The following is a 23,158-nucleotide window of genomic DNA, read 5'->3' as shown; positions in this document are numbered from 1 at the left end:
TGACCTCTAAATTAACACCATGGCATTTCAACCTCCCCACACAAAACAACAAATAAAATATAATAAATAGGGTTTTTTTTTTTTTAAAGGAACTATCTAGGTCTAAAAAAATTAAAGCCAACTAAAACAAGAGAGAAATCTTTAAATGTATTAGGAAAATCAGAGCCTAACATTCATAGATCACAAATATTTGTGAATTTGACAATGTACCATTTTTAAATGTAGCTGGGCCTGCTGGCCACACCTGTACCCTAGAACTTGGAGGCTGGCACAAGAGAATCAAGTTTAGTAACAGCATCAGCTACACATGGTGAGTCCAGGACAGCCTGAGCTACACGGCCTCCTGCTTAAAAAAACAGAAAGAAAACCCCGAAATTTTCTATCTAATAAAAAACTGAGCAAACTCAAAAACTGAAAAACAAATAGGGAAAATATTTGTAAGTGTACTGAAGACACAAGACCTTTTTTCTTCTTTATTGTGTTTTTTTAATTCAGGGTCTTTCTCTGTAGCCCAGACTAGCATGGAACTTCACTGTGTAGCACAGGCTGGCTACCAACAGAGTGTTGTACTCAGACTTGGAGTAACCCTCCTGCTGCTCTTCAGGCTTCTGAATGCTGGGTTTACGGATTGTACCACCATGCTTAAAACTAAGTTTCTTCCTTATTCTTCTTTTTATCTTTCTTTCTTTCCTTCTTTCTTTCTTTCTTCCTTTCTTTCTTTCTTTTTTAGCAGGATATCTCTGTTCTCTATGTAGAAAAGTTAAAAGCATGCACCACTATGCTTGGATCAAAGCTACATTTCTTAATATTTGACTAGCTATTACAATTCAAATGGAAAAGAACACATGGGCTAGGAAAATAGCTCAGCTCATAAAATTCACACAGCACAAACATGAGGGGAACTGAGTTTGATCCCCAGAATCTACGTTAAAAAGTCAACTACAGTTGGGCAGTGGTAGCTCATGCCTTTAATCCCAGCACTCGGGAGGCAGAGGCAGGCGGATCTCTGTGAGTTTGAGGTCAGCCTGGTCTACAAGAACTAGTTCCAGGACAGCTAGGGCTGTTACACTGAGAAACCCTGTCTCAAAAAAAAAAAAAAAAAAAAAAAAAAAGCAAGAATAAAAAAGGTCAGCTACAGTGGTAAGAGCTCATAACCCCACCCTGGGACTTACTAAACCAGTCAGCACAGCCTACTTGGGGAGGTCTAGGCCAAAAAACAAGATAGACTGGACCATCTGGCTTCCGCATCTATGTGCACAAATGTTCACACGCACAGAAGCATGCACATATGTACACACACATGCTGTGGAATGTCACTAACTAGGCAAAGATGTGCTGCAGAGTACTGCTTTAACTGGGTGAAGGTGTGTTCCATTTGCGTCTGCTGCATTTATTTAATGATGTAAGGATGTTGTTTAATTATGTAAACATGTGTTGCATTTGTTTCACCTTGCCTGCCTAAGGCACCTGATTGTTTTAATAAAAGGTGAACAAGCTATTAGCTAGGCAGAGAAAGGACAGGTGGGGCTGGTGAGCAGAGACAATAGGAGGAAAAATCTAGGCTCAGGAAGAATGAGAGATGAGAAGAGAGAACGAGGAAGATTCCCAGGGCAAGTCAGGCAGCTGCTAACCAGCAGATACGAAGAGCAATAAAAGTAAGATAGAAAGAAAGGGGGGGGGGGAGGAAGGAAGGAAGAAGGGGAAGGAAGGAAGGAGAGAGAGATAGAGAAAGAAAGAAAGAAAGAAAGAAAGAAAGAAAGAAAGAAAGAAAGAGAGAAAGAGGAAGGGAGGGAGGAAAAGAAAGAAAAGTAAAAAGTCTCGAGACAAAAAGTAGATAGAGAGAAACAGGTTAAAAGAGCTAGTCAGAAAAAAGCCCAAGCTAGGCCAAACATTCAAAACTAACACTAGGGGAGGGGGAGGGAAAGGGGAGGCGGCGGTGGGGAAGAGACAGAAATTTTTAATAAATAAATTAATTAATTAAAAAAAAAAAAAACTAACACTAAATCTCCACGTCATGATCTGGGAGCTGGTTGGTAGCCCAAAAGAAAAGAAGGCCTGGTACACACACACACACACACACACACAGAAGAAAAAAAGAGCACAAGGCAGAAAAAAAGGATAAATACTTAGGAAAAGACAACACAAAAAAAAAATATATATATAAATTACTGATAAATATGAAAACTTTCCCAAGTTCATAATGAAAATAAATTAATTAAAAAAATAAATAAGGTAATACATTTTAGGCTGGGCAGTGGTGGTGCATGCTTTTAATCCCAGCACTTGGGAGGCAAAGTCAGGCGGATCTCTGTGAGTTCAAGGCCAGCCTGGTCTACAGAGTGAGTTCCAGGACTGCTAAGGCTACACAGAGAAACCCTGTCTCAAAAAAAAAAAAAAAAGTAAAATACATTTTAACCATTAACAAAAAAATGCTTAATCTACATGATGAGGATTACAGGAAAGTATGTTCAAATGTTGTTTGTAGAAACAGGCTATTACCAGTTGTCTGAAATAATTTGGCAATAGCTATAAAAACATTTAATATTAATTTTTTGAGATGAGGTCTCGCTCTGTAGCTCAGGCTGTTCTGAAACTCACTACTTAACCCAGGGTGGCCTTGAATTCACACAACCCTCTTATCTCAGTCTCTCAAGTTCTAGAATTGTTTTAAGTCCATATAGTCTTTGACCCAGGGAGTCTACTACAAGGAACTTAGTTTGTAAGTACAATACACGAAAATATGTAAAAGGATGAGCACCACAATATTATTTGAATTTGTATATGTGTATATTTTTATAGACGGTTTGTCTCCAGAGGTTAGGTACGTTAGAAACAACCAAAATGTCTACCAACTATATTTTAAAAACTTGAGGTTCTGGAGATAGAATGAGTCTCGCTGATCAGCACACCACCCTCCATGGAGACTTTCATTCCTAGAGCACAAAGTTCAGCAGGGCTTGCCGGGCTCTATGTGTTGAAAGAGCTTTGAGCTACATTAATTGTCTTTTTAAAAGGAAAACACAGAATAAAGTCTGAATAACGTAAACTACTTATACAAGAAAAGTCATTAGGGGCCGGAGAGAAGGCTCAGTGGTTAAGAGCACTTTCTGATCTTTCAAAGGCTCCGAGTTTGATTTGACTCCAAGTACCCATGTCAGGTGACTCACAACCACCTATAACTCCAGCTCCAAGGAACTTACACCCACTTTGGCCTCCTTAGGCACCTGAATATATGTAGCACACATATAATTAAAAATATTTTTTTTGTTTGTTTTTTTTGTTTTTTGAGACAGGGTCTCACTATGCAGACTTGGCTGTCCTGGAACTCACTCTGTAGACCAGGCTGCTTTCAAACTCACAGAGATTCACCTACCCCTGCCTCTAGAGTGCTTGGATTAAAGGTGTGTGTTACGTCACCCAATTTAAAAATAAATCTGTTGAGACTCTGCAGGAGTACGAAAAGCCCTGGGTTGTCCCTCTCTGATTTCAACACAGGAAACTGTAATGACAAAGTTGAAGAAAGGCAGTGTCGTTCTGTAACAACTGAGACTGGAAGTTAAGAAACGCTCGGGTTGAGGAATCGAGAGCAGAGCGGGCGCAGGTAAGCATCCAGGCCCACCAGGCATTGCTGACCTATGGACAAAGCAGAGGAAGGAAACCTGAGCACTGTGCTGAGTCAGCTCCTCAGACAGGATCCAAACCCACTCAGAGTGTTGTATGCAGAAAGTAGTTATCAATTTTAGGCTGTTGTTAATCTGAATGGCAACTATTTTATGCTTTTTTTTTTTTTTTTTGGTTTTTTGAGACAGGGTTTCTCTGTGGTTTTGGAGCCTGTCCTGGAACTAGCTCTTGTAGACCAGGCTGGTCTCGAACTCACAGAGATCCGCCTGCCTCTGCCTCCCGAGTGCTGGGATCAAAGGCATGCGCCATCACCGCCCGGCTTTATGCTTTTTTTTTTATACTTAAAAGTCTTCATCTTGTGTGTGAGTATGTTTGTCTGCTGCAACATCACGGAGTGGTGAAGAATAACTTTTTGTGAACTGTTTCTCCCTTTCCACCTTTTGGTTTTGTTTTTTCGAGACAGGGTCTTGCTGTTTGCCACAGCACTGTAAACCTTGGGAGCGTTGCCCAATTCTGTCTTTCCACCTCCCATCTCGGTGAAGGAACACTGTGATTACAGACGTACATTACTGCATCCTGCTCTGGCCCCTGGGAGGCAGAGGCATCCAGCCTGGTCCAAACTGAGTTCCAGGGCAGCCGGGGCTATGTAGAGATCCTGTCTTTAATAAATACTTAGTCAGTTTCTATCACCCAGCTTTTTCTGTTGGCTCAGGGGTCACACTCAGGCCATCAGGCGTGTGTGGCTAGCACTTTTGCCTGCTCAGACATTTCCCAGGGCCAGGGCAGTACCATGTTTTGCAAGCACTCATTTTGGCCCCAGCATCTTGGCATTTTAAATAATTTGCAGCTTAAAGTTTACTTCCTTATCTATAAATCAATAGTATCTGCCACACAGGATTTAGAAAGTAACAGTAATGCATAGGAACTGGAGAGATGGCTCAGGGGTTAAGAGCACTGGCTGTTCTTCCAGAAGTCCTGGGTTCAAATTCCAGCAACCATATGGTGGCTCACAACCATCTATAATGAGATCCGCTCCTGGTGTGCAGACATACATGCAGACAGAATATTGTATACATAGTAAATAAATAAATCTTTTAAAAAGTGAATAGCAATGTGTTAGAAAGACTCTAACACAATGTGTCTGGTACCAGCTTTCATTTTCTGCACCTCACTCTGAATTATACTAAGGTGAAACCCTCTGAGGTGCCTTTGCTGGAGATAAGGAAACACAGAGGAGGCAGATGTCTAAAATTCAATGTTAACGGGAACATTTGAGAGAGACTGTGAGAGAGGAGAGTAAGAGCTACGGTCATGGCTCTCCTCCTCTGGCTCAGCTTCTACAGCTGTGAGGAAGGACAGTCCCTTACCGATGCGGCATTACAAATGAGATGAAATCTTCAAACAATTATTTTATTCAATAATTATCAGGTGTTATTGATAATAGTCAAAGGCATTTCATTCCCAGAGGAAAATGAAACGTGTCTAAGTATTTCCCTTTGCAAATAGGATAACATGGGCTGCGGCTGGGGCTGGGACTGGGGCTGGCCGGTAGTTAAAGCACTTGTCATACAAGCAAGAGGACAGGAGTTTGGGTCCCCAGAACCCATGTAAACACCAGGTGGTTGTGACAAACCACCGGTGACTCTAGCCTCAGAGTGGAGCCAGGGACATAGAGCCGTGTGTGTGTGTGTGTGTGTGTGTGTGTGTGTGTGTGTGTGTGTGTGTGCGCGTGCGCGTGCCTATACCCCTCGCCTAGTAAGTGAGACTATCTGCATCAGAGAGCTCTGGGTTTGATTAAGAGGTTCTGCCTAAAACGAATAAGGTGGAAGAACGATAGCAGAAAACATCAATCTTGGGCCTTCACTGGAGCGTTCACATGTACACTCACACACACGAGCACACACAGACACGTACACATCACAAAGAGAAGAGGAAAAAGAAAAGAAACTTGGAAAACACATTAAACATGGCAACCAGCTCACTGTGTGTATGCAAGACTGGATCAAGACCGGTTTTCACAGTCAGAACAGAGTCTTTGGGACCCAGATGATCTTATTTTACAACTTAAGTGTTTTACCATTGAGTCGACTTGTAAAGGAAATTAAGATATTTCTCTCTGTGAATTTGTAAAGATAAGAGACAGTGTCCTCTGGCAGGGCTGCTCCCTTAGGAACTTTCTGTCTCTTAGCCTAGCTAAGCGCTCATGAGGTTGTCCTTCCTGTAGATGCAGACTGGAGCTGGACCAGGGCACACAGTGAGGCAGGTGGGAACTCTTCATCTATGCCGCATCCCAGCCCCCTGGGGGGTTGTAAGAAATAGTCCCGCCCCCCCCAGAGCCCGGACTGGCCTGGAACTTCAATCTTCCTGCCTCTGTCTCCCTAGGGCAGGGTTACAAGTGTGCACCACCACACCCAGCCCTTTTCACAGGCGTTTTTATGAAAACACTTATAATTTGTTGTGACTATTCCAATTTTCTTACCTAGGCTACAGTAAGTTTTATCTAGCAATCTGCATGATAAATTACGGGGGTCCAGATATGTGATACAAGTAGGGTACCACATGTCCGGGGCCACGGTGATGAATGTCTGTACCCTGGCAACTGGGAAGTTGAGGCAGGGGGACTCCAAGAGTAAGACTCTATTTCAAAAAAGGACAAACTAGAGAGCAAAGTGGAATTACAAAATTATTACTCAGGGGGCTGGAGAGATGGCTCAGAGGTTAAAAGCATTGCCCGCTCTTCCAAAGGTCCTGAGCTCAATTCCCAGCAACCACATGGCGGCTCACAACCATCTGTAATGGGGTCTGGTGCCCTCTTCTGGCCTGCAGGCATACACACAGACAGAATATTGTATATATAATAAACAAACAAACAAATAAATAAATATTAAAAAAATAATTACTCAGACTTTAAGAAATTTAGTCTCATTGGCTTTCAATTGTTTATTTATTCACACAATATATTTTACTTTGAATTATATCAGAAGGAGTTGGAAGCTGGCCCTTAAAGAGCCAAATGTGAATGAGGTGGCTCATGTCTGTACTCCCACAGGCCGGAAGGCTGACGCAGAAGGCTCATCACAAGTACATGGCCAGTCTGGGATACACAGTGAGTTCCAGGCCAACTGGAACTAGCGAGTGAGCCTGTACAATCAGACACTACGTTACAGAACAATGCTCCCTTCAGATGCTGTTATGGTCTGAACGTAGAATGTCCCTAGAAGCTCGTTTTTTTTTTTTTTTTCTTATTTTTGGTTTTTCGAGACAGGGTTTCTCTGTGGTTTTGGAGCCTGTCCTGGAACTAGCTATTGTAGACCAGGCTGGTCTCGAACTCACAGAGATCCGCCTGCCTCTGCCTCCCAAGTGCTGGGATTAAAGGCGTGCGCCACCACCGCCCGTCGAAGCTCGTGTTTTGAATGCTTGCCCCAGCTGGCACTATTCAGGGCAGCTGTGGAAACTTGAGGAGGGGGGGTCTGATTGGCAGAAGCAGATGTGACACCAGCCCTGGCTTCTTCCTCGCCGTCTCCTAGTCTGCTGCATGCTCCAACCGACATGACAAAGTCCTCTGAAACTGTGGGCCAAACAAATCTCCCCATCCTTAACTTGTGCCTGCAGCTGGTCACAGCAGCAGGAGACTCACACACGAACACTACAAACAGGTGAGCAAACATGGTTCCTACCTTTGGAGGAGGGAGCTTCTTTTCCGGTGTAAGGCTGTAACTTTACCCTCTTCTTCCCTCTCTTAGATTCAAAAGTATCATTTATTTTCAAAACAAGCTGGAAGACAAGAAAATGACAAAGCTGGTATAATTACAAAATTACAAAGATGGTGGCCAAAGCCACCACCACGGTTCTCTGCATGACTGGCATTAATACAGTAAATGGGGTTTTTTTAAATGTAAAATTCTCTTTGAATAATAAAAACCTTAACATTTTTCAATTTTGCACTAAACTGGTATCATTAGATGAAGTGTGTTCTGAGACTGTCTCCAAAGCAGGGAAGGAAACTGCAGGACCCTGTCCTTCCAGAAGAACCCAGAGATTCTGTGTCACTCCGTGTCACAACACGCAGGGAATGTGTACTGCACTCCCTACGGTGATTAAGACTTTGTCAAGTCTTCACTCGCTCAGAGCAGGAAGGGGAAAAGTCACCCACTGCAGGGTGCGGCTTCGTTATTTCTGCTCCCAGGATTTTCTCCCAAGAGGAGACAATCACGCTGATGGAGATTTTGCCAAAAGGAGTACACGCTTTGCCACTGTGGGCGCAACTTATTTTAGAGACTTCATAAAAATGGGAGACTCTCAAATTACTCCACACCAAGCTGCTTTCCTCCAACTGCAATCAGATCGTTTATTTCTAAACCAGTTTATAGCTGTTTCTCTTTGGTAAGCATTACTAAGGATTTTTTCCTAATATTGGGGAAGGCGAGTGTGTGGAAGAGAGTCAGAGAGACATACAGACATTTTAAAGCAAGAAGCTGATTAGCTTTTCCATGCCTAATTTTCTGTTTTCTTAAGATTCCAAGCTTAAGTAATCGTCTTGCGTTATCACACTGCCTAAGTAGACCTGTTAACAGACACTGTGAGACGAGAGTCCAGACTGTTGAGGAGGGCGCTCACGTTCTCATTTGTCTTTGTAGATTTAGCAATCCCGAGGGCGACAAGCCGAATCAACCCACTACAAGCAAAAGCACACAAGAAATACGTGCAGGTCTTCACTCTCTAGACGATATTACTCTCTTTGAAGATTTCTGTAGCTGCCGTTCAAGTGAAAAAAAAAAAACGCCAGTGTTCTTCAGCGTTGCCTTTACAAAAAAGTAAGCAGGAGAATCCGAAAGAGAAAGGTGTTGCTACGGACTACAGAAAAGATTTATGGGAGCAAGCAAGTTTTAGGTGCAGTAACACCTAAGACAGGGTAAATATTAATGTGGACTTACAAAGTAGAATCAAAAGTGTACCCACATATTTGAAGGAAACGACTGTTCTGGGAACATCAGATTAAGTGGCAACCTAAAATTCCGGCTATGCGCTAGGACGAGGAGCCTACACCGACTTTGCTGCGGCGGCAAACACTGCGAGCTACAGAAAGGACAGCAGCTGCTTACTTGCCGGCCACAACACCAAAGCACCAGGGAAGGCACTAGCAACCCCAACCCCACACACAGTCTTCCACAACAGGGAAGGAAGGAAGGGTGGGGACCAGGCCTGTGCAGGAGATCAGAAGGCAATTTCCCTTCCAGGGAAAGCTGCAGTCATCAAAGAGGAAAAATGAAAAGTCCCTGAAGATACTTAAAAAAAAAAAAAAATCTATTGAATCTGGGGCACCCTAAAAGGACTTAAACCTTTTGTTATATTTATTTTTGTTATTTTTAAATGTATGTGTGCAAGCACTTATAGCACTTAGAGGCAGTGCAGCTGCCTGAGGAGCCCAGCGCTGTTAAATCCTCTGCAGAATTACAGGTGGTTGTGAACAGCCTAAGTGGGGGCTGGGACGTGAACTTGGGTCCTCTGAAAATGGCTCCCAGCTGCTGGGCGTCCCTCCAAACCCTCTGGAGAGTCATGGGTAGTGCTAAGGGCTTGTTTCTGCCCAGAAGTACACCACCAGTTTGGGGAACGGTGGCTGACACCGACCTACAATCTCATCAGTTAGCTAAGGAGGCCAAAGCAGCCAGTCTGGGCTACACGGTGAGGGTCTTCAAAACAATGCAAAACAAAGTCAACACCATTTTCTTTTTCTTCACTTCCCAAAAACCTTTGGGGAAAATTCTGTAACACAGATCTGGGGATATAGCCAGGTGGTGGTCTAGAAATCGAGTTCCAGGACAGCCATGGCTACACAGAGAAACCCTGTCATAAAATCACAAAATCCCACCCACAAAAAGTCCAGGGTCATCTTCAGCTACAGACCTGCTTTAAAAACCAGCCTGAGATACACAAGACCTTGTCTCAACTTTTTTTTTTTTTTTTTTTTTTTTTAAAGAAAAGGAAGAGTTGGTCCTGTCATCTGTTATTAGAAAGTGTATCAGACTTGGGGTGCATAAAACAGCCCAAACCTGAAGGGGATGGGAAGGAAGCGGAAGGAGGAAACACCACAGGCTCTCCTCAGCTCTCTCTTGTTTGTTCTTTTGTGAAGCAGAGGACAGAATCCTCACACATGTAGGACAACTGCTTTATTTTTTTTATTTTTTGGATTTTTCGAGACAGGGTTTCTCCGTAGCTTTTTTTGGTTCCTATCCTGGAACTAGCTCTTGTAGACCAGGCTGGCCTCGAACTCACAGAGATCTGCCTGCCTCTGCCTCCCTAGTGCTGGGATTAAAGGCGTGCACCACCACTGCCCGGATCTAGGACAACTGCTTTAACACTGAGCCACAGCCTAGCTCTCCCTTCTCCTGTCTCCGGTAACCCTGTAGTTCCTAGCCCCGCTGCTCAGGCTGGGCTAGCGATCCCAGGCTGCGTCCTTGCTCCATAAACACAACTTTGCTGCTCTGGAATCACATGGGAAGCTTCAGGGTGCCAGAGCCATCTTCCTGAGGAGAGAGCTCCTGCAGGATACCTGCCCAAAGGCAAGGGCAGGAAACACACCAGAAGAATTAAATTAATTCTAGAACACAAGATTTTCCACGGAACCAATCGGCAGCCCCTAACCAAGAAATAGCTGTGACTTTTGTTCAGGTACAAAACGCATGCACTAAATGAATATCTGAGCTAATTCACCTTGCATTACGGAAGGAAAAATATTTCAATGATCCGATTCCTCCATTATGTTTATTGTTTGCTACTGTAGGTGTCAATCCCGAAACCATCTGAATTAAACATAGTTTAAAAATATTCTCATGTAACCTCATAAATGTCTCTCCCAAAAGAAGACATGGCTACAAGTTATCTTTTAAAATACCCTGCTTGTAAATGGTCCCCTCCCTTGAGGGCAAGGTCGTTTATTTCGTATGATTTTGATAATGTCTTGTACCAAGCTATAGTCTGGTTTTCTTTTCCCCACTTCTGAATGGACATTTTAATCCTAATAAATGGCATATACTTCATCATTACTGAAAATCTGTAAACTCTGGCACAAGAAATTGATGGGAATAAACAGACCCCCTTTTGTTTGAGTCTGGCATTTCCTTGAGATAGGCAGCCGATTTTCAACAAGAGCCAGGATAACCGAAGTGAGGCTCTCCAGCTGAAGTTTCTAACCCACTGAGAATGTCAAAAGAGCCATGTGTGCGATTTCTTGAACGAGCAAAACCTCAAAACCCCAGGCTGCTTTCCAGATCTACTGAAAGCAGGGAGAGTCTAGCCTATTCCGCTCGTTGTAACGTTTATCTGTTCTCCTCTACTAAGATGCTGGGGTAAAGTTTCAAGAATGAATGTAGGGAGTCCTCACCCTTGGGAGATTCCTCGCCTTCCTGTTAGCCACTTCTCCAGCTCGGAAAAGCTTCCACTCGGTTAAGGTGACAGGTAAGGTGGTGTCCTTTGTGAGCTTGGACCGCAAGTACGCTTGAGAGTTCTTCAGGTCCATAGTCTTCCGCTGAAGGAACTGGGGCTTGGGAGGAAGCTAAGACAGGAGACACACTGGTAAAATAAGATCGTCTCTGGTAATGCCTGTCTTCATATGCTTATCTTTCTTTTAAAGCCATCCCAAATGGGGATTCTGCAGTTCCTTCTCATCTTGTGAGTCGCTTCTCTGTTTTCTAACCCAAACCTTTACCCCTGTGATCCAATCCACTTCCCAAGGGACAACAGTGCCCCATCTCCACCAACTCAAGAGTCCCGGCGCTTTCAGGAAATGGGTGGGTAACTGAGGCCACAGGCTGAGATGAACTTAACACAGAGCACTGGGACCGACCGAGCACTGAAAAGCTCATGGCCTGTCTGAAGCACAGCTGCTTAAACCGTGGGTTGTTGGCCTGATAATGTAACTGGATGAGGGGAATCATGAAAAAACTCGCAACAGGAAAAGGTTTCTGAGCAGCAGCAACCAACAATTAATTTAAATCCAGGCCACGCAGAATCTGAGGTGGTTTTCGGCAGAGCTCACGAGTGCTGCGTGGCGTGGCGTGACCTCACTGCGGCCTGCTTTCAACACACAGCACATGCCCTCTACACTCACACGCTGTCATGCCATACGCCACCACTACACGCTTGGTTCAGATGTTAGAAACGGCGGTGTTTTCATCTCACACGCTCAGGGTTCTGTCTGTGCAAACATGATGGTTTAATTACAAAAAGTAAAGATTTCATATTTCCCTGCTCTGTGCCTCTGCACGGGTCAAGCTAGCGGATTTTATTGTTAGAATGTTTGATTTTAAAGTTGTTATCTGAGTCGATAATTTGAGTTTAATAAAAGGCATTAAATGAAGCTGGGCAGTGGCGTTGCATGTCTTTAATACCAACACTTGAGAGGTAGAAGTAGGTGGGTCTCGGAGTTTGAGGCCAGCTTGAGCTACAGAGCAAGTTCCAGGACAGTCAGGGCTATACAGAGAAACCTTGTCACCCCATCACAAAAAACAAACGAACAGAAAAAAAAAGAAAGAAAAAGAAAAAATTCATTAAAGGACAGGACTGGAGAAATGCCTCCATGGCTAAGAGTGTCACTGCTCTAAGAGGACCTGAGTTGGGCAACTCTCACAGTCTGGAACTCGGCTCCAGGCAATCAGACCCTGCTGGCATTCAAGGGCACCGGCGTTCATGTGCATATACCCACAGGCAGATGGTGCGCACCCATATACATAATAAAAAAGTAAGCATCATAAAATGAACTTTGGCTTTGGATTAGGTCAGAATTTTCAATTTCCGAAACAGCCATAACTCTGTCATTCTATACTACACATCAAATATGCTGCAAAGATTCAACCCTTTTTGGGGGGCCTAGATAGAGGTAGGGTTGAGATGGAGTCTCCCTGTGTAGCCTTGGCTAGTCTGGAGCTCCCTAAGTAACCCAGGCTGACCTCAAATGCACAGGTATCCACCTACCACACACCCAGCCAGGATTCAATTCTTATGTAAAAATAAACACACCCATCTCATTACTATGCATATTTTTTTGTCTTTAAGAATGGTAAAATTATATGCCATGTATAAAACTGTTGTAAAATAAATCTCTTTATGACTTACTGTCAGCAAAGGTTTCATCTGTACACCGATTACAAACCTATATTATCTGTGATCATGTGAAATCTCCTGGGTGGATGGGTGTGGTGGCCCAGAAGTTTAACCCCAGCACTCTGGAGGACAAGGCAGGAGATTTCTGCAAGTTCACGGCTAGCCTGGTCTACATAGTGAGCTCCAGACCAGCTGGGGTTACATAGTGAGACCCTACCTCAAAATACATTTTTCCTTGGGTCAAAGGGGTTGCCAATAAAGCTTAAGGAGCTCTGATCTAAACTTATTTGTATTAAATTATTTTTGAAACACTAAGATTAACCAACCAATAGCAAAGGCAAAGCAATTTTAAAAAGAAGCTTGCATGCCTGATCTTTAAAACGAAACAAAACACTCCCATCGACAATAAAATCTACACGTCAGAGCCTAGTTATTTGGGCCCCCGGTTAAACCAGCACAACCTTCCACACTGGCACACACAGGGGGCACACACAGGAGTCGGGAGTACTCTGCAGTAAAGCCCCTCTTGTACCTTGGGTGTTCTGAAGGCACTCTTAGCAGGCGGCAGCCTCCATGCTGACGGCGATCTCCACATGGGGAACGGCTGCACTGGAATATCTTCGTAGGGATTTTCCTTGGCTGGATCTTTAAAAACCAGATGAACACTGCTTAGAGGAGCACGGTCAAGTGGGAACAGTGGCTATCGCTAAAGAGCCAAGTGATTTTCTTTACATTTTTGTCGGGGTGGAAGGTTGCTAAGAGCAATGGCATTTTAGGTGTACACATCTCTGCAATGTCCTACCACGCTGAAGAACTGTAAAAACACTGTCTGCAAACATCTACTTCTCAACTGAGCCATCCGTTAAGCTAGCTGTAAAGCTCATTAATGATGAAAAACTTTATATGCTGAATGTGTCTGTATTAGAAAACCAAAGTTAAGTTAAAGCAAGGTATGTTTGATTGTAAAGAAAAGCCCGCCGTACAACGAGGGGCATCACCAGATGCACATAAACGTGACTGCGAAGCACGGACACCTACATATGATATCCTCGTAGATGTTATCCTCAGACTGTGTGTAATAGAGTGCGGAACCAGCGTTTCTCCCGAGTTCTTCATGAATCTTCCGTGAGTTCCGAAAGTGCTGAATGTCTTCAAATTCAAAGGATTTCCTTAAGAAAGGAGACACATTTTAAGGTTACACCTTCAGAAACTGTGATCTCTAAACGATAAGAGAAGACAGAAATGGAAAAGACTTGTGTGTAAAATTACAAAAATGGTCAGGTGATGTGGTGCATGCCTTCAGTCCCAGCAATAAGGAGGCAGAAAGAAGCAGGTGAATCTCTATGAGTTCGAGGCCAGACTGGTCTATACAACTCCAGTACAGCCAAAGTTACACAGAGAAACCTGTCTTGAAGAACCATAACTAACTAAATAAATAAATAGTTTTTACTTTATATGTATGTATTCTGCCTATATACATGTCTGAACAACACTTGTGTGCCTGGTGCCCATAGACGCCAGAACAGGGTGTCAGGTCTCCTGGAACTGGAGTTGCAGACAGTTGTGAGATGCCATGTGGGTGCTGGGAATAAAACCCGGGTTCCCTGGAAGAGCAGTCAGTGCTCTTACCTGCTGAGTCAGCTCTCCAGCCCTAATTACTCCCTAATGAAAAGCGAGGCTGAGACCATCACGTCCTAAATGAAGTCAGTAACCAACCTGCTTATCTAAAAGCTCTTTTGGAGGTTGGGCAAGGGGGGGGGATAGGACATGTCTTGCTATGGAATCCACACTGGTTTCTAAGTCACTATGTAGCTCAGGCTAGCCTCAAAAATATGGTGATCCTCCTGCCTCAGCAGCCTTCCTGATAATGGAAATACAATATGCTCCACCCTACCCAGCCTTCGGAATTCTTGCAGATGGCACTTGGTGCTCCTAGGTGGTCGAATGTGACCTGTAATCTCCACACTTCTGCTGCCCCTCCTACTGCCTCTCATACAATCAGCAACCCTTTGCCCAATGGAAGGCCTGGATTGAGTTGCGGGGGTGGGGTGGGGTGGGGTAGCAGCTCAAGAACCACAGATTACAAATCACGGCCTGGAACGTGAAGGCGTACCTCTTGGATCTCCCTCTGATCTTCCCACCGTATTTCTTTGGCTCGGGATCCTGAGAAGAGGCCAAAGAAGCCTCTGCACAGGAACTCTTCTCACAGTACTTGGGGTCACAGTTTCTTTCTTTATATGGCACACCGCCAGATTCAGACAAATACCTGAATGTCCTACGGGGTTTGGGCAAAGGATTTATAGAGGGGCCGTATTCTTGACCCTCGGGTTCACAATAAATATTTTCCAAGCTCTTGGTTATTCCATAAGAACTATCCAGAACTCTGAAACTCGGTTCTTTTTCTGTAGAGTCACAAGGTGCTAAAGCCAAATTTAAGACTTTCTCCGAGGGAAGCGCTTCTATTCTTTTCCACAGTATCTGTGAGGTATAGAAGTTTCCCGGAGGTAACGAAGCCTCTGGATCCACAGCGACGTCCTTGCGGCTTTCAATCTGCTTGACCCGAGCACACACCCAGTTGGAGTCCGGTCCAGTTTCTGAGGGGTGGGCGTCTTTACACTCTCGCTGCTCGCCTTCACGCTCACTGTGACCGTGGCTTTTGGCATCTGCACCCCTGGGTGGTAAAGCCCCATTCTGACAGTCGCTCCTTCCATCACCAGATGGAGGCTTGTGAGGAGGAAACGCTGCGTGGCAGTTATTATACCTCACTCCAAAGTCCTTCGGGTGAGACCTAGCTGGCTTAGCCACACCGTTAGCCCTTCCTTCCCACTGGGAGATCTTCTGTTTGATGTTTCTGCAGTGGCTTCGGGACAGGGTCTGAAGAGCGGAGCGGGTGAAGCCAGCATCCATGTTCCTGGTGGGGTGCATGACAAGTGACGGATCTCAGAGAGGTGCCATTACACGTAGCTGGAGAATGCTGTATTCCTTATCTTGTCAGAACAGAAGGGGTCCCAGTCATTTCCTCTCATGTTCAACTTGGAGGGATCTTGTTAACAACAACAATTCTCATCACTGATCTTTGTTGAGACAGTTACAGCTGTACCGCGAACGATCCTATTAAAACGAGACAGGAATATGAGCACAGCCTCATGACTTTAAACTCCACTCAACCCTGCCCACCCAGCACTAAACAGTTCATTTACATTGAATTTGTAAGAATAAAAAATGGGCCTGTAATTCAACTCCATAAAGCTAATGCTAAGAAAATATTCCTGATACTATTTCTTCAGCTGTCAGCTTTAATACTCTGCTATATTTAATACTTTGCAAAATACATACATTATTCTGTAATGAGTCAATTCTTTTTTTGTGGTACTAGATGTTATAACTTGAGAAATGGTGAGAGACACCATCATGCAACAGAGGGTTTTTTTTCTTTTCTTTTTTTTCCTTTTTCTTTTATTTACTTACTTACTTAATTATTTATTTATTAAAGATTTCTGCCTCCTCCCCGCCACCGCCTCCCATTTCCCTCCCCCTTCCCCGATCAAGTCCCCCTCCCTGTCAGCCCGAAGAGCAATCAGGGTTCCCTGCCCTGTGGGAAGTCCAAGGACCACCCACCTCCATCCAGGTCTAGTAAGGTGAGCATCCAAACTGCCTAGGCTCCCACAAAGCCAGTATGTGCAGTAGGATCAAAAACCCATTGCCATTGTTCTTGAGTTCTCAGTAGTAACAGAGGGTTTTATTATTGGGGGAAGGGAATGGGAAAGGAGGGATGTGGGGGAGACAGGTATGGGAACAGGGACAGGGATGGAGGCAGACATGAGCACAGAGTACTGGCAAATGCATCCTGCCAGGTGACAGGCCGGCATAGTGCCTGAATACTAACACTAGGGCTTTGTGCACGCTAGGCAAAGCATTCTCACTGAGCAACACACACTGTCAGCTCATAGATCTGTTCTCTATGGAACGCTCTCTTAATGAAACAGGGACCTGTGCAATATTGCAAAAATCACACATAAGGCTGCGTATGGTGGTGCAGGCTTTAATCCCAGCATTCAGGAGGTAGAGGCAGAGGCAGAGGACCTCTGTGGGCTTGAGGCCAGCCTGGTCTACATAGTGAGCTCCAGGACAGCCAGGGCTACATAGTGAGACCCTGTCTCAAAACAAACAAACAAACAAAAAACACACACACACAGAAGCAGAACTGTACCTCGTAATTAAAAAGTGTATTTACACGTCTAGACAGGAACCGACTCGCAAACACATCGGCAGCTAATTTCCTCCTCCTGTCTTCTGTTACTACGTAGTATTAGCCCATCACCCACCCTTACTTCAGCTGAACTGTTAGCCACACAGGATTTCACACAGACTGCTGAAGAGTCACAACCCAAAGGCACCCATTATCTTGTCTCTGGCTGCATTTCCCATGTCTTGGCTGCCAAGCCCTGGACTCAGCTCAGCAGTCACCATTCCCATCCTTCCTTTCCCAGAGGCGGCACCCCCCTCCAGCCCCACAAACCGCTTCCTCAAAAGTGAAGGAAGGCTGGCCGAAACTTTTCCTGCCACTAAGCAGAGACCTGCTCTCAAGTTCCGCTGCACAGTGGTTATAAATAGCATCCATTCAGAACTTCCTGAGGTAGGGTCATCCTTCCTCCTGCTTCATCTGTGTGGCCCTGATTAACAAGCAGGGAACTATCTTAGCCTGGCTCTGCCAGTACAGCTGACCAAACTAGACTGGTGTACACCACCCCTCTGCCCCATTCCCTGTGCCACACACACACACACACACACACACACACACACACACACACACACACACACACTTTATTCTTGCCATAGAAACTGCTCTTCAGAACTTTCACAGCTTCCATTTAAACCATGTCCACGGCTTTCAAAATCACTTTTCCTGCTGTATGTATACTTGGGAGTCCTTGCGGAGTCCCCATACATGCTTATAAGGTACCTGAATCTCCTCCCTCCCTTTACCACTCTCTTATTCGACTCCCCCACCTCCCCTATTTTAGTTTCATGCCCTCTTTTCCCCTCTAGCGTCCACATTAAGGAAGCCATGTGACGTTTGTCTTTGTGTTCATTCTGATTTGTGTGCATTCTTACAAGTTTTAGGAAATTTAGCTTTGCCAGAAAAGAAACTCTGGCCTATTGTCAAAATTAATTTTTTTAATTAAGAAATTAAACACATATGGGTAAGAAAAATCATAAAAAGCTCAGAGAAGTTGTGTGTGCGCGCATGTGTGCATACTGTGTGTATGTGTTTATGTGTGTGTGTGCGTGTGCGTGTATGTGGACTTATGCTTGTTTTCCTCTTTTCCTGAGGCCAAATCTCACTCTGGAGCCCATATTGGCCTCAAACTAGTCACAACCCTCCCATCTCAGCCTGCAGAGCGCTGGCTGACTGCACCCAGCAAGAGCGCCTGACGGAGCTCTGCAGTATGACAGTGCGTCCAGCTGCTGCCGAGCAAGACTCCAAACACCTTTTGCTTACACTGACACTTGTGAGTGTCTTTGACACTAGGGTTTTCTTCATTACGGACAAGATGGATTTGGCTTCTGAAAGGCGCCCTTTGTTAACGAAGCTTTCCCTGACTTTCCCTGGCCCACACGGGTAAAACCGAGGGGGAGAAAGGGAAAACTTTCAGAGCTATGAAAATCACTTAAACCTGAAAATCTAACTGGCAACAAATGGCTCAATCTGCAGACTTCCGCCCAAATATAAATGAAGTATACAATGGTGTTCAGGCGGCAGCAGGCAGCTTAGCTACAGGAGAGAAAGCCTGTTTGTTCTCACCGCATGCTGTCAAAAGGTGAACCATGTTTAGACAGGTTGTAGTGATACACGCCTATAGTCTCAGCACTCAGTCGGAGGCAGGAGGATTGTGAATTTGAGGCCAATCTCTTATGTACAGAAAGAGATCCTGTCTCAAACCCCACAAGTTTTGATGACTTTTAACCTCATTTACAACTGTATAGTAATAAATAATACATTTATGACTGTACGGTAATACAACACCTTTTAACCACATTTGCAACTGTCCAGTAATACAACAATAACACCTTTAGAGCAGATTTCACACTTCGTATATTTCATTTTGCAAACTGAAGGTTCTGTATTTTTCTTTTTGAGGCAGGGTCTCATTGTATAGCCCAGGCTGGCCTAGACTGGGCCTGCAGGTGCAAGCCACATGGTTTCCAAATCAGTTCATTCCTTTGTAAAATGTCTTGCCTAATATGATCTCATTAAAAAAAGAAGGAAAAAAAAAAAGAACAACAACAAAAAAAAACCCCATAACTTGTCAAACAAAACTTACTTCAGAAATCTATCCCCCCCCCCAGTTCCTCTTCCCCATGTCCCATGTCTCCCTTGACCTTCAAACTCCACTCCTGATCCTCCAGCCCTCTGTCCTGACCTCCACCCCATAAATGCCTGTCAGTTTTCAAGGTTTCTACCAACCTTCATCTTTTTAAAAGCTCCCTGAGTGAGGCCACTGTATTCACATTTACCACAGATTGCTTTTGCAAGCTGCTCAGAGAGTTCTTGCAGAAGCACATTTCACAGTTTAGACAAGGTGTCTTCTCTGAAAACCACAAGACCTCTGAAGTCGGGTCAGACTCAAAGGAGAAGGCAGGAACACGACGGTGGGTTCCCGGTGGGCGATCGCAGGGGAGACACAGCCGTAGCCAGCAGGACGTAAGGAGAGCAGAAATACACAGATTCGGCACTCGGTTAAAATATGATACAGAATGCCTGCAGGGGATTCTGAACCAGGCTTCTCTGCCTTTATTTTCTGTTGTTCTCCAGTGTATTTGCGTTCATCAAATAAATACATCAAATGCAGCTATCAGCTGAACACATCACGTGTGTTCACCATATGACAGGAACCAACGTGACTCCAGTCAGGTAGCAAATTCTCTTTGGACAGGACAGTACAGATGCTCAGCTTCCCAAAACCTCACACAGAGCGAGTTTCTTCAGATCCTTTATGACAATAGAATTAAATGGATGAGCTGGGCAGTGGTGGCACATGCCTTTAATCCCAGGGAGGCAGAGGCAGGCGGATCTCTGTGAGTTCTAGGCCAGCCTGGTTTACAAGAGCTAGCGCCAGGACAGGCTCCAAAGCTACAGAGAAACCCTGTCTCGAAAAACTAAAAAAAAAAAAAAAAAAAAAAAAAAAAAAAAAAGAATTAAATGGATGAATTTGCCGTATTAATTTAGGCCTTTCTTCTTTTCTTATTTTTTTTTTTTTGCATGTATACATCCATAAAGTAGAGGCCAGTGGGTGACACCTGGAGTCTTCTCTACTGTTCTCCACTTCAGAATTTACTGAGGCAGGGTTTCTCACTTGAACTTGGGGCTCACTCCATTCAGCTAGTCTACCCGCTCAGCTAGTCTACCCACTCAGCTAGTCTACCCACTCAGCTAGTCTACTCATTCAGTTAGCCTAGCATGGTCACTTGTTCCAGGGACCCTGTCTCCGCTTCCCAAATTCTGGATGCCACACCTGCCTAGCATTTACATGGGCACTGGAGCCATCTTTTAAACTCCAATTTAGACCATCTTAAAAGTTGACTAAGTGATAAAGAGGCAAAATGGACAATTTTATGATATATAAATTTCACCTCCATTAAAAAGAAACTAAGAGCCAGGCAGTGGTGGCGCACGCCTTTAATCCCAGCACTCAGACAGAGGCAGGCGAATCTCTGTGAGCTCGAGGCCAGCCTGGTCTACAGAGTTCCAGGACAGCCAGGGCTGTTACACAGAGAAACCCTGTCTTGAAAAACCTGGAAAAGAGAAAGAAAGAAAGAAAGAAAGAAAGAAAGAAAGAAAGAAAGAAAGAAGAGAGAAAGAAAGAGGAGAGTGAAAGAGAGGAGAGAGAGAGAAGAATCTACTGAAAGCAAGCAGGAAAACTCACCTGCAGCCATAATAGATTGGACCCGCCTTCCTTACACAGTTCCAAACCCATACAGAAGAGGATGAATGCTTTCTGTATTATATATCAGGCACACAGGACTGTGGCCCCTGAAGGAAGCTGGGCCTTGCTTTTTCGCTGGTGACATTCTATTACACAGCACCGAGTGGGGAGCCCCAACAGGGTGTGGCAACCTTGCTAAATTGAAGATAAAGAGACTGGAGTCTGAAAGGGCAAAATTAGTAAACAGAACTTTCCAGGCAAAGTTACCCAAAAAGAAGAAGGGATGGGTGAAGCACCAGCAATTTACACAGTTTACATGAAGCCTTGGCTAAGAACTGAGCTGCAGATGCGAGGGAACCTATGTGGCTGGACAGCAACAGCTAATGAACAAGGACCAGCCAGGAGGGCACTGTAAAACTGGCCAGCGCCAAGTTCACACAGGCTCAGGAAGTGTTCAAGTTTCACTACCATACAGGGCTGGAGAGATGGCTCAGTGGGTAACAGCAAATACTCTTCTTGCAGAGGACTCAAGTTCAGTGTCCGGCACCCACGTGGCTATTACCTATAAGTTTAGCTCTGGGGGAATCCAATGTCTCTGGCTTCCCTGGGCGCCTGTACTCATGGACACTAACCATACACATCCTCACATTTCAAAATAAAATAAATCTTTTTAAAATGGCAAGTTGAAGCTGGGCTGTGGTGGCGCATGCCTTCAGGAGGCAGAGGCAGACAGATCTCTGTGAGTTCGAGGTCAGCCTGGTCTACAGAGAGAGTTCCAGGACAGGCTCCAAAGCTACACAGAAAAACCCTGTCTTGCAAAAACAAACCAAAACCAAAACAAAACAAAAAAACGTTGAGTCAAATTTGTAGTATTAATGTTGATCATATTCACGTATAAAATTAAAAAAAAAGCAACAGACATGGCAGAGTTAGCGGACAGACTTCAAGTCAGTTATCATAAATCTACTAATTATTTAAAGAAAAAAATGATATAACTGAAAATAGAAGAACAGAAGAAAATAAGGGCCAGGGGCCTCAGAGAGTAAAACACCTGTCACACAAGCATGAGGACATGAGCCCAGTCCCTAGCGCTTATGACTTAGAAATGAAAGCTGAGCATGGCAGTACATTCATGTAATCCCAGCACTGGGCAGTGAGCACAGCAGTACATACATGTAATCCTAGCAAGGGACAGGCTGAGCACGGCAGTACATACTTGTAATCCCATCACTGGGCAGTGAGCACGGCAGTGCATACATGTAATCCCAGCACTGGGCAGGCAGACACAGGAGAATCCCTGGAGATGGTTGGCTGGCTGGTAGCCAGCCTAGGTATATCAGTGAGCTCCAGATTCAGTGACAGGCCCTGTTTCAAATAATAAGATTGTGGGGCTGGAGAAAAGGCTCAGTGGTCAAGAGCACTGGCTGCTCTTCCAAAGGATCCAGGTTCGATTCCAAGCACCCACATGGCTGCTCACAACTATGTGTCTGGTCTCAGCAGGTAACACACACACACACACACACACACACACACACACACACACGGTGCGGATATACACATTGGCAAAACACCCATATAAATTCAAGTTAAAATAAGATTTACAATAAAAAAAGCTACAGCCATCCTAACAATGCGCACTGGTGGCTGGAGAACAGCACGGGTCACTGAGTCTGCTGCCTGGCTTTTCACAAAGAGGGAGAGAAAAACCTTAAAGCAGCACTGGACAAATTCAAAACCCTTGAATTCACACAGCAAACACACGGTTACACACAGCATTCCAGAAATTAACTTGAAGTACATCATAAACCTAAGCATTAAGAATTAAAGCCATACACTTTAGAAATAAAGGAACAGAAAAAAAAATCTTTGAAGAAGAAAAAAATTCCCCCCTTTTAATTCAAAGTACTTTATTGCAGCCAATCTTCTGTCCTAAAAGTTGAAAAAGATTTCTTACATTTAATTTTTTAATTTTTTGGTATTTCAAAACTGGGTTTCTTTGTGTAACCCTGGCTGTCCCAGAATTTGCTCTGTAGACCAGGCTGGCCTCAAAACCCAGAAATCTGCCAGCCTCTGCCTCTGATGGTTGGGACTAAGGGTGTGCGCCATGAACACCCAGCATGTTTTTGTTTGTTTTAACTCATGAACTTAAAAAAAACAACAACTTCAAATTAGACTTTATAAAACCCTTAGCTCATCTAAAGATGTTGGCTTGAAAAATAAACTGGCAAACTGTAGCGAGCTGTGTGGAGCCACACCTGACAATCAGCTCTTAATATTGGCTAAGACCTGACTCCTATTATGGCTCAGGCCTGATCACGCAATGATTGTCAGCTGCTTGCATATGCGTGGACCTATGGGCAGTGGCCACCTGGCAATCCGGGGTTGGCGGCCTGTGCCTTTTTAAGGGCTGGGAGAGGTTTGCCCGGGTAGAGAGGTGAAAGAGAGAGAGAGAGAGAGAGAGAGAGAGAGAGAGAGAGAGAGAGAGAGAGAGAGAGAGAGAGAGAGAGAGA

At 44.5% G+C, this 23,158-nt stretch overlaps 1 protein-coding gene across 1 annotated transcript in view; it reads right to left on the bottom strand.

Moving 5' to 3' along the window:
• Dennd2c (DENN domain containing 2C) overlaps positions 1-23,158 on the bottom strand; it is a 74,800-nt gene that overhangs the window by 24,709 nt on the left and 26,933 nt on the right. Inside the window, exons 2-6 of the mRNA XM_050157569.1 lie at positions 14,834-15,831; positions 13,759-13,889; positions 13,253-13,365; positions 11,003-11,173; positions 7,299-7,395 (exon numbers count right to left, since the gene is read on the bottom strand). Of these exons, the coding sequence (XP_050013526.1) occupies positions 7,299-7,395; positions 11,003-11,173; positions 13,253-13,365; positions 13,759-13,889; positions 14,834-15,645 (1,324 nt within the window). The 5' untranslated portion in view covers positions 15,646-15,831. The remainder of the gene's footprint in view (positions 1-7,298; positions 7,396-11,002; positions 11,174-13,252; positions 13,366-13,758; positions 13,890-14,833; positions 15,832-23,158) is intronic.

Source organism: Alexandromys fortis, unplaced genomic scaffold (genome assembly GCF_014885135.2).
Source record: "Alexandromys fortis isolate MF-2015 unplaced genomic scaffold, M_Fortis_MF-2015_v1.1 scaffold_78, whole genome shotgun sequence".
Taxonomy (NCBI): domain Eukaryota; kingdom Metazoa; phylum Chordata; class Mammalia; order Rodentia; family Cricetidae; genus Alexandromys; species Alexandromys fortis.
This window is presented reverse-complemented; position numbering and strand designations above follow the sequence as displayed.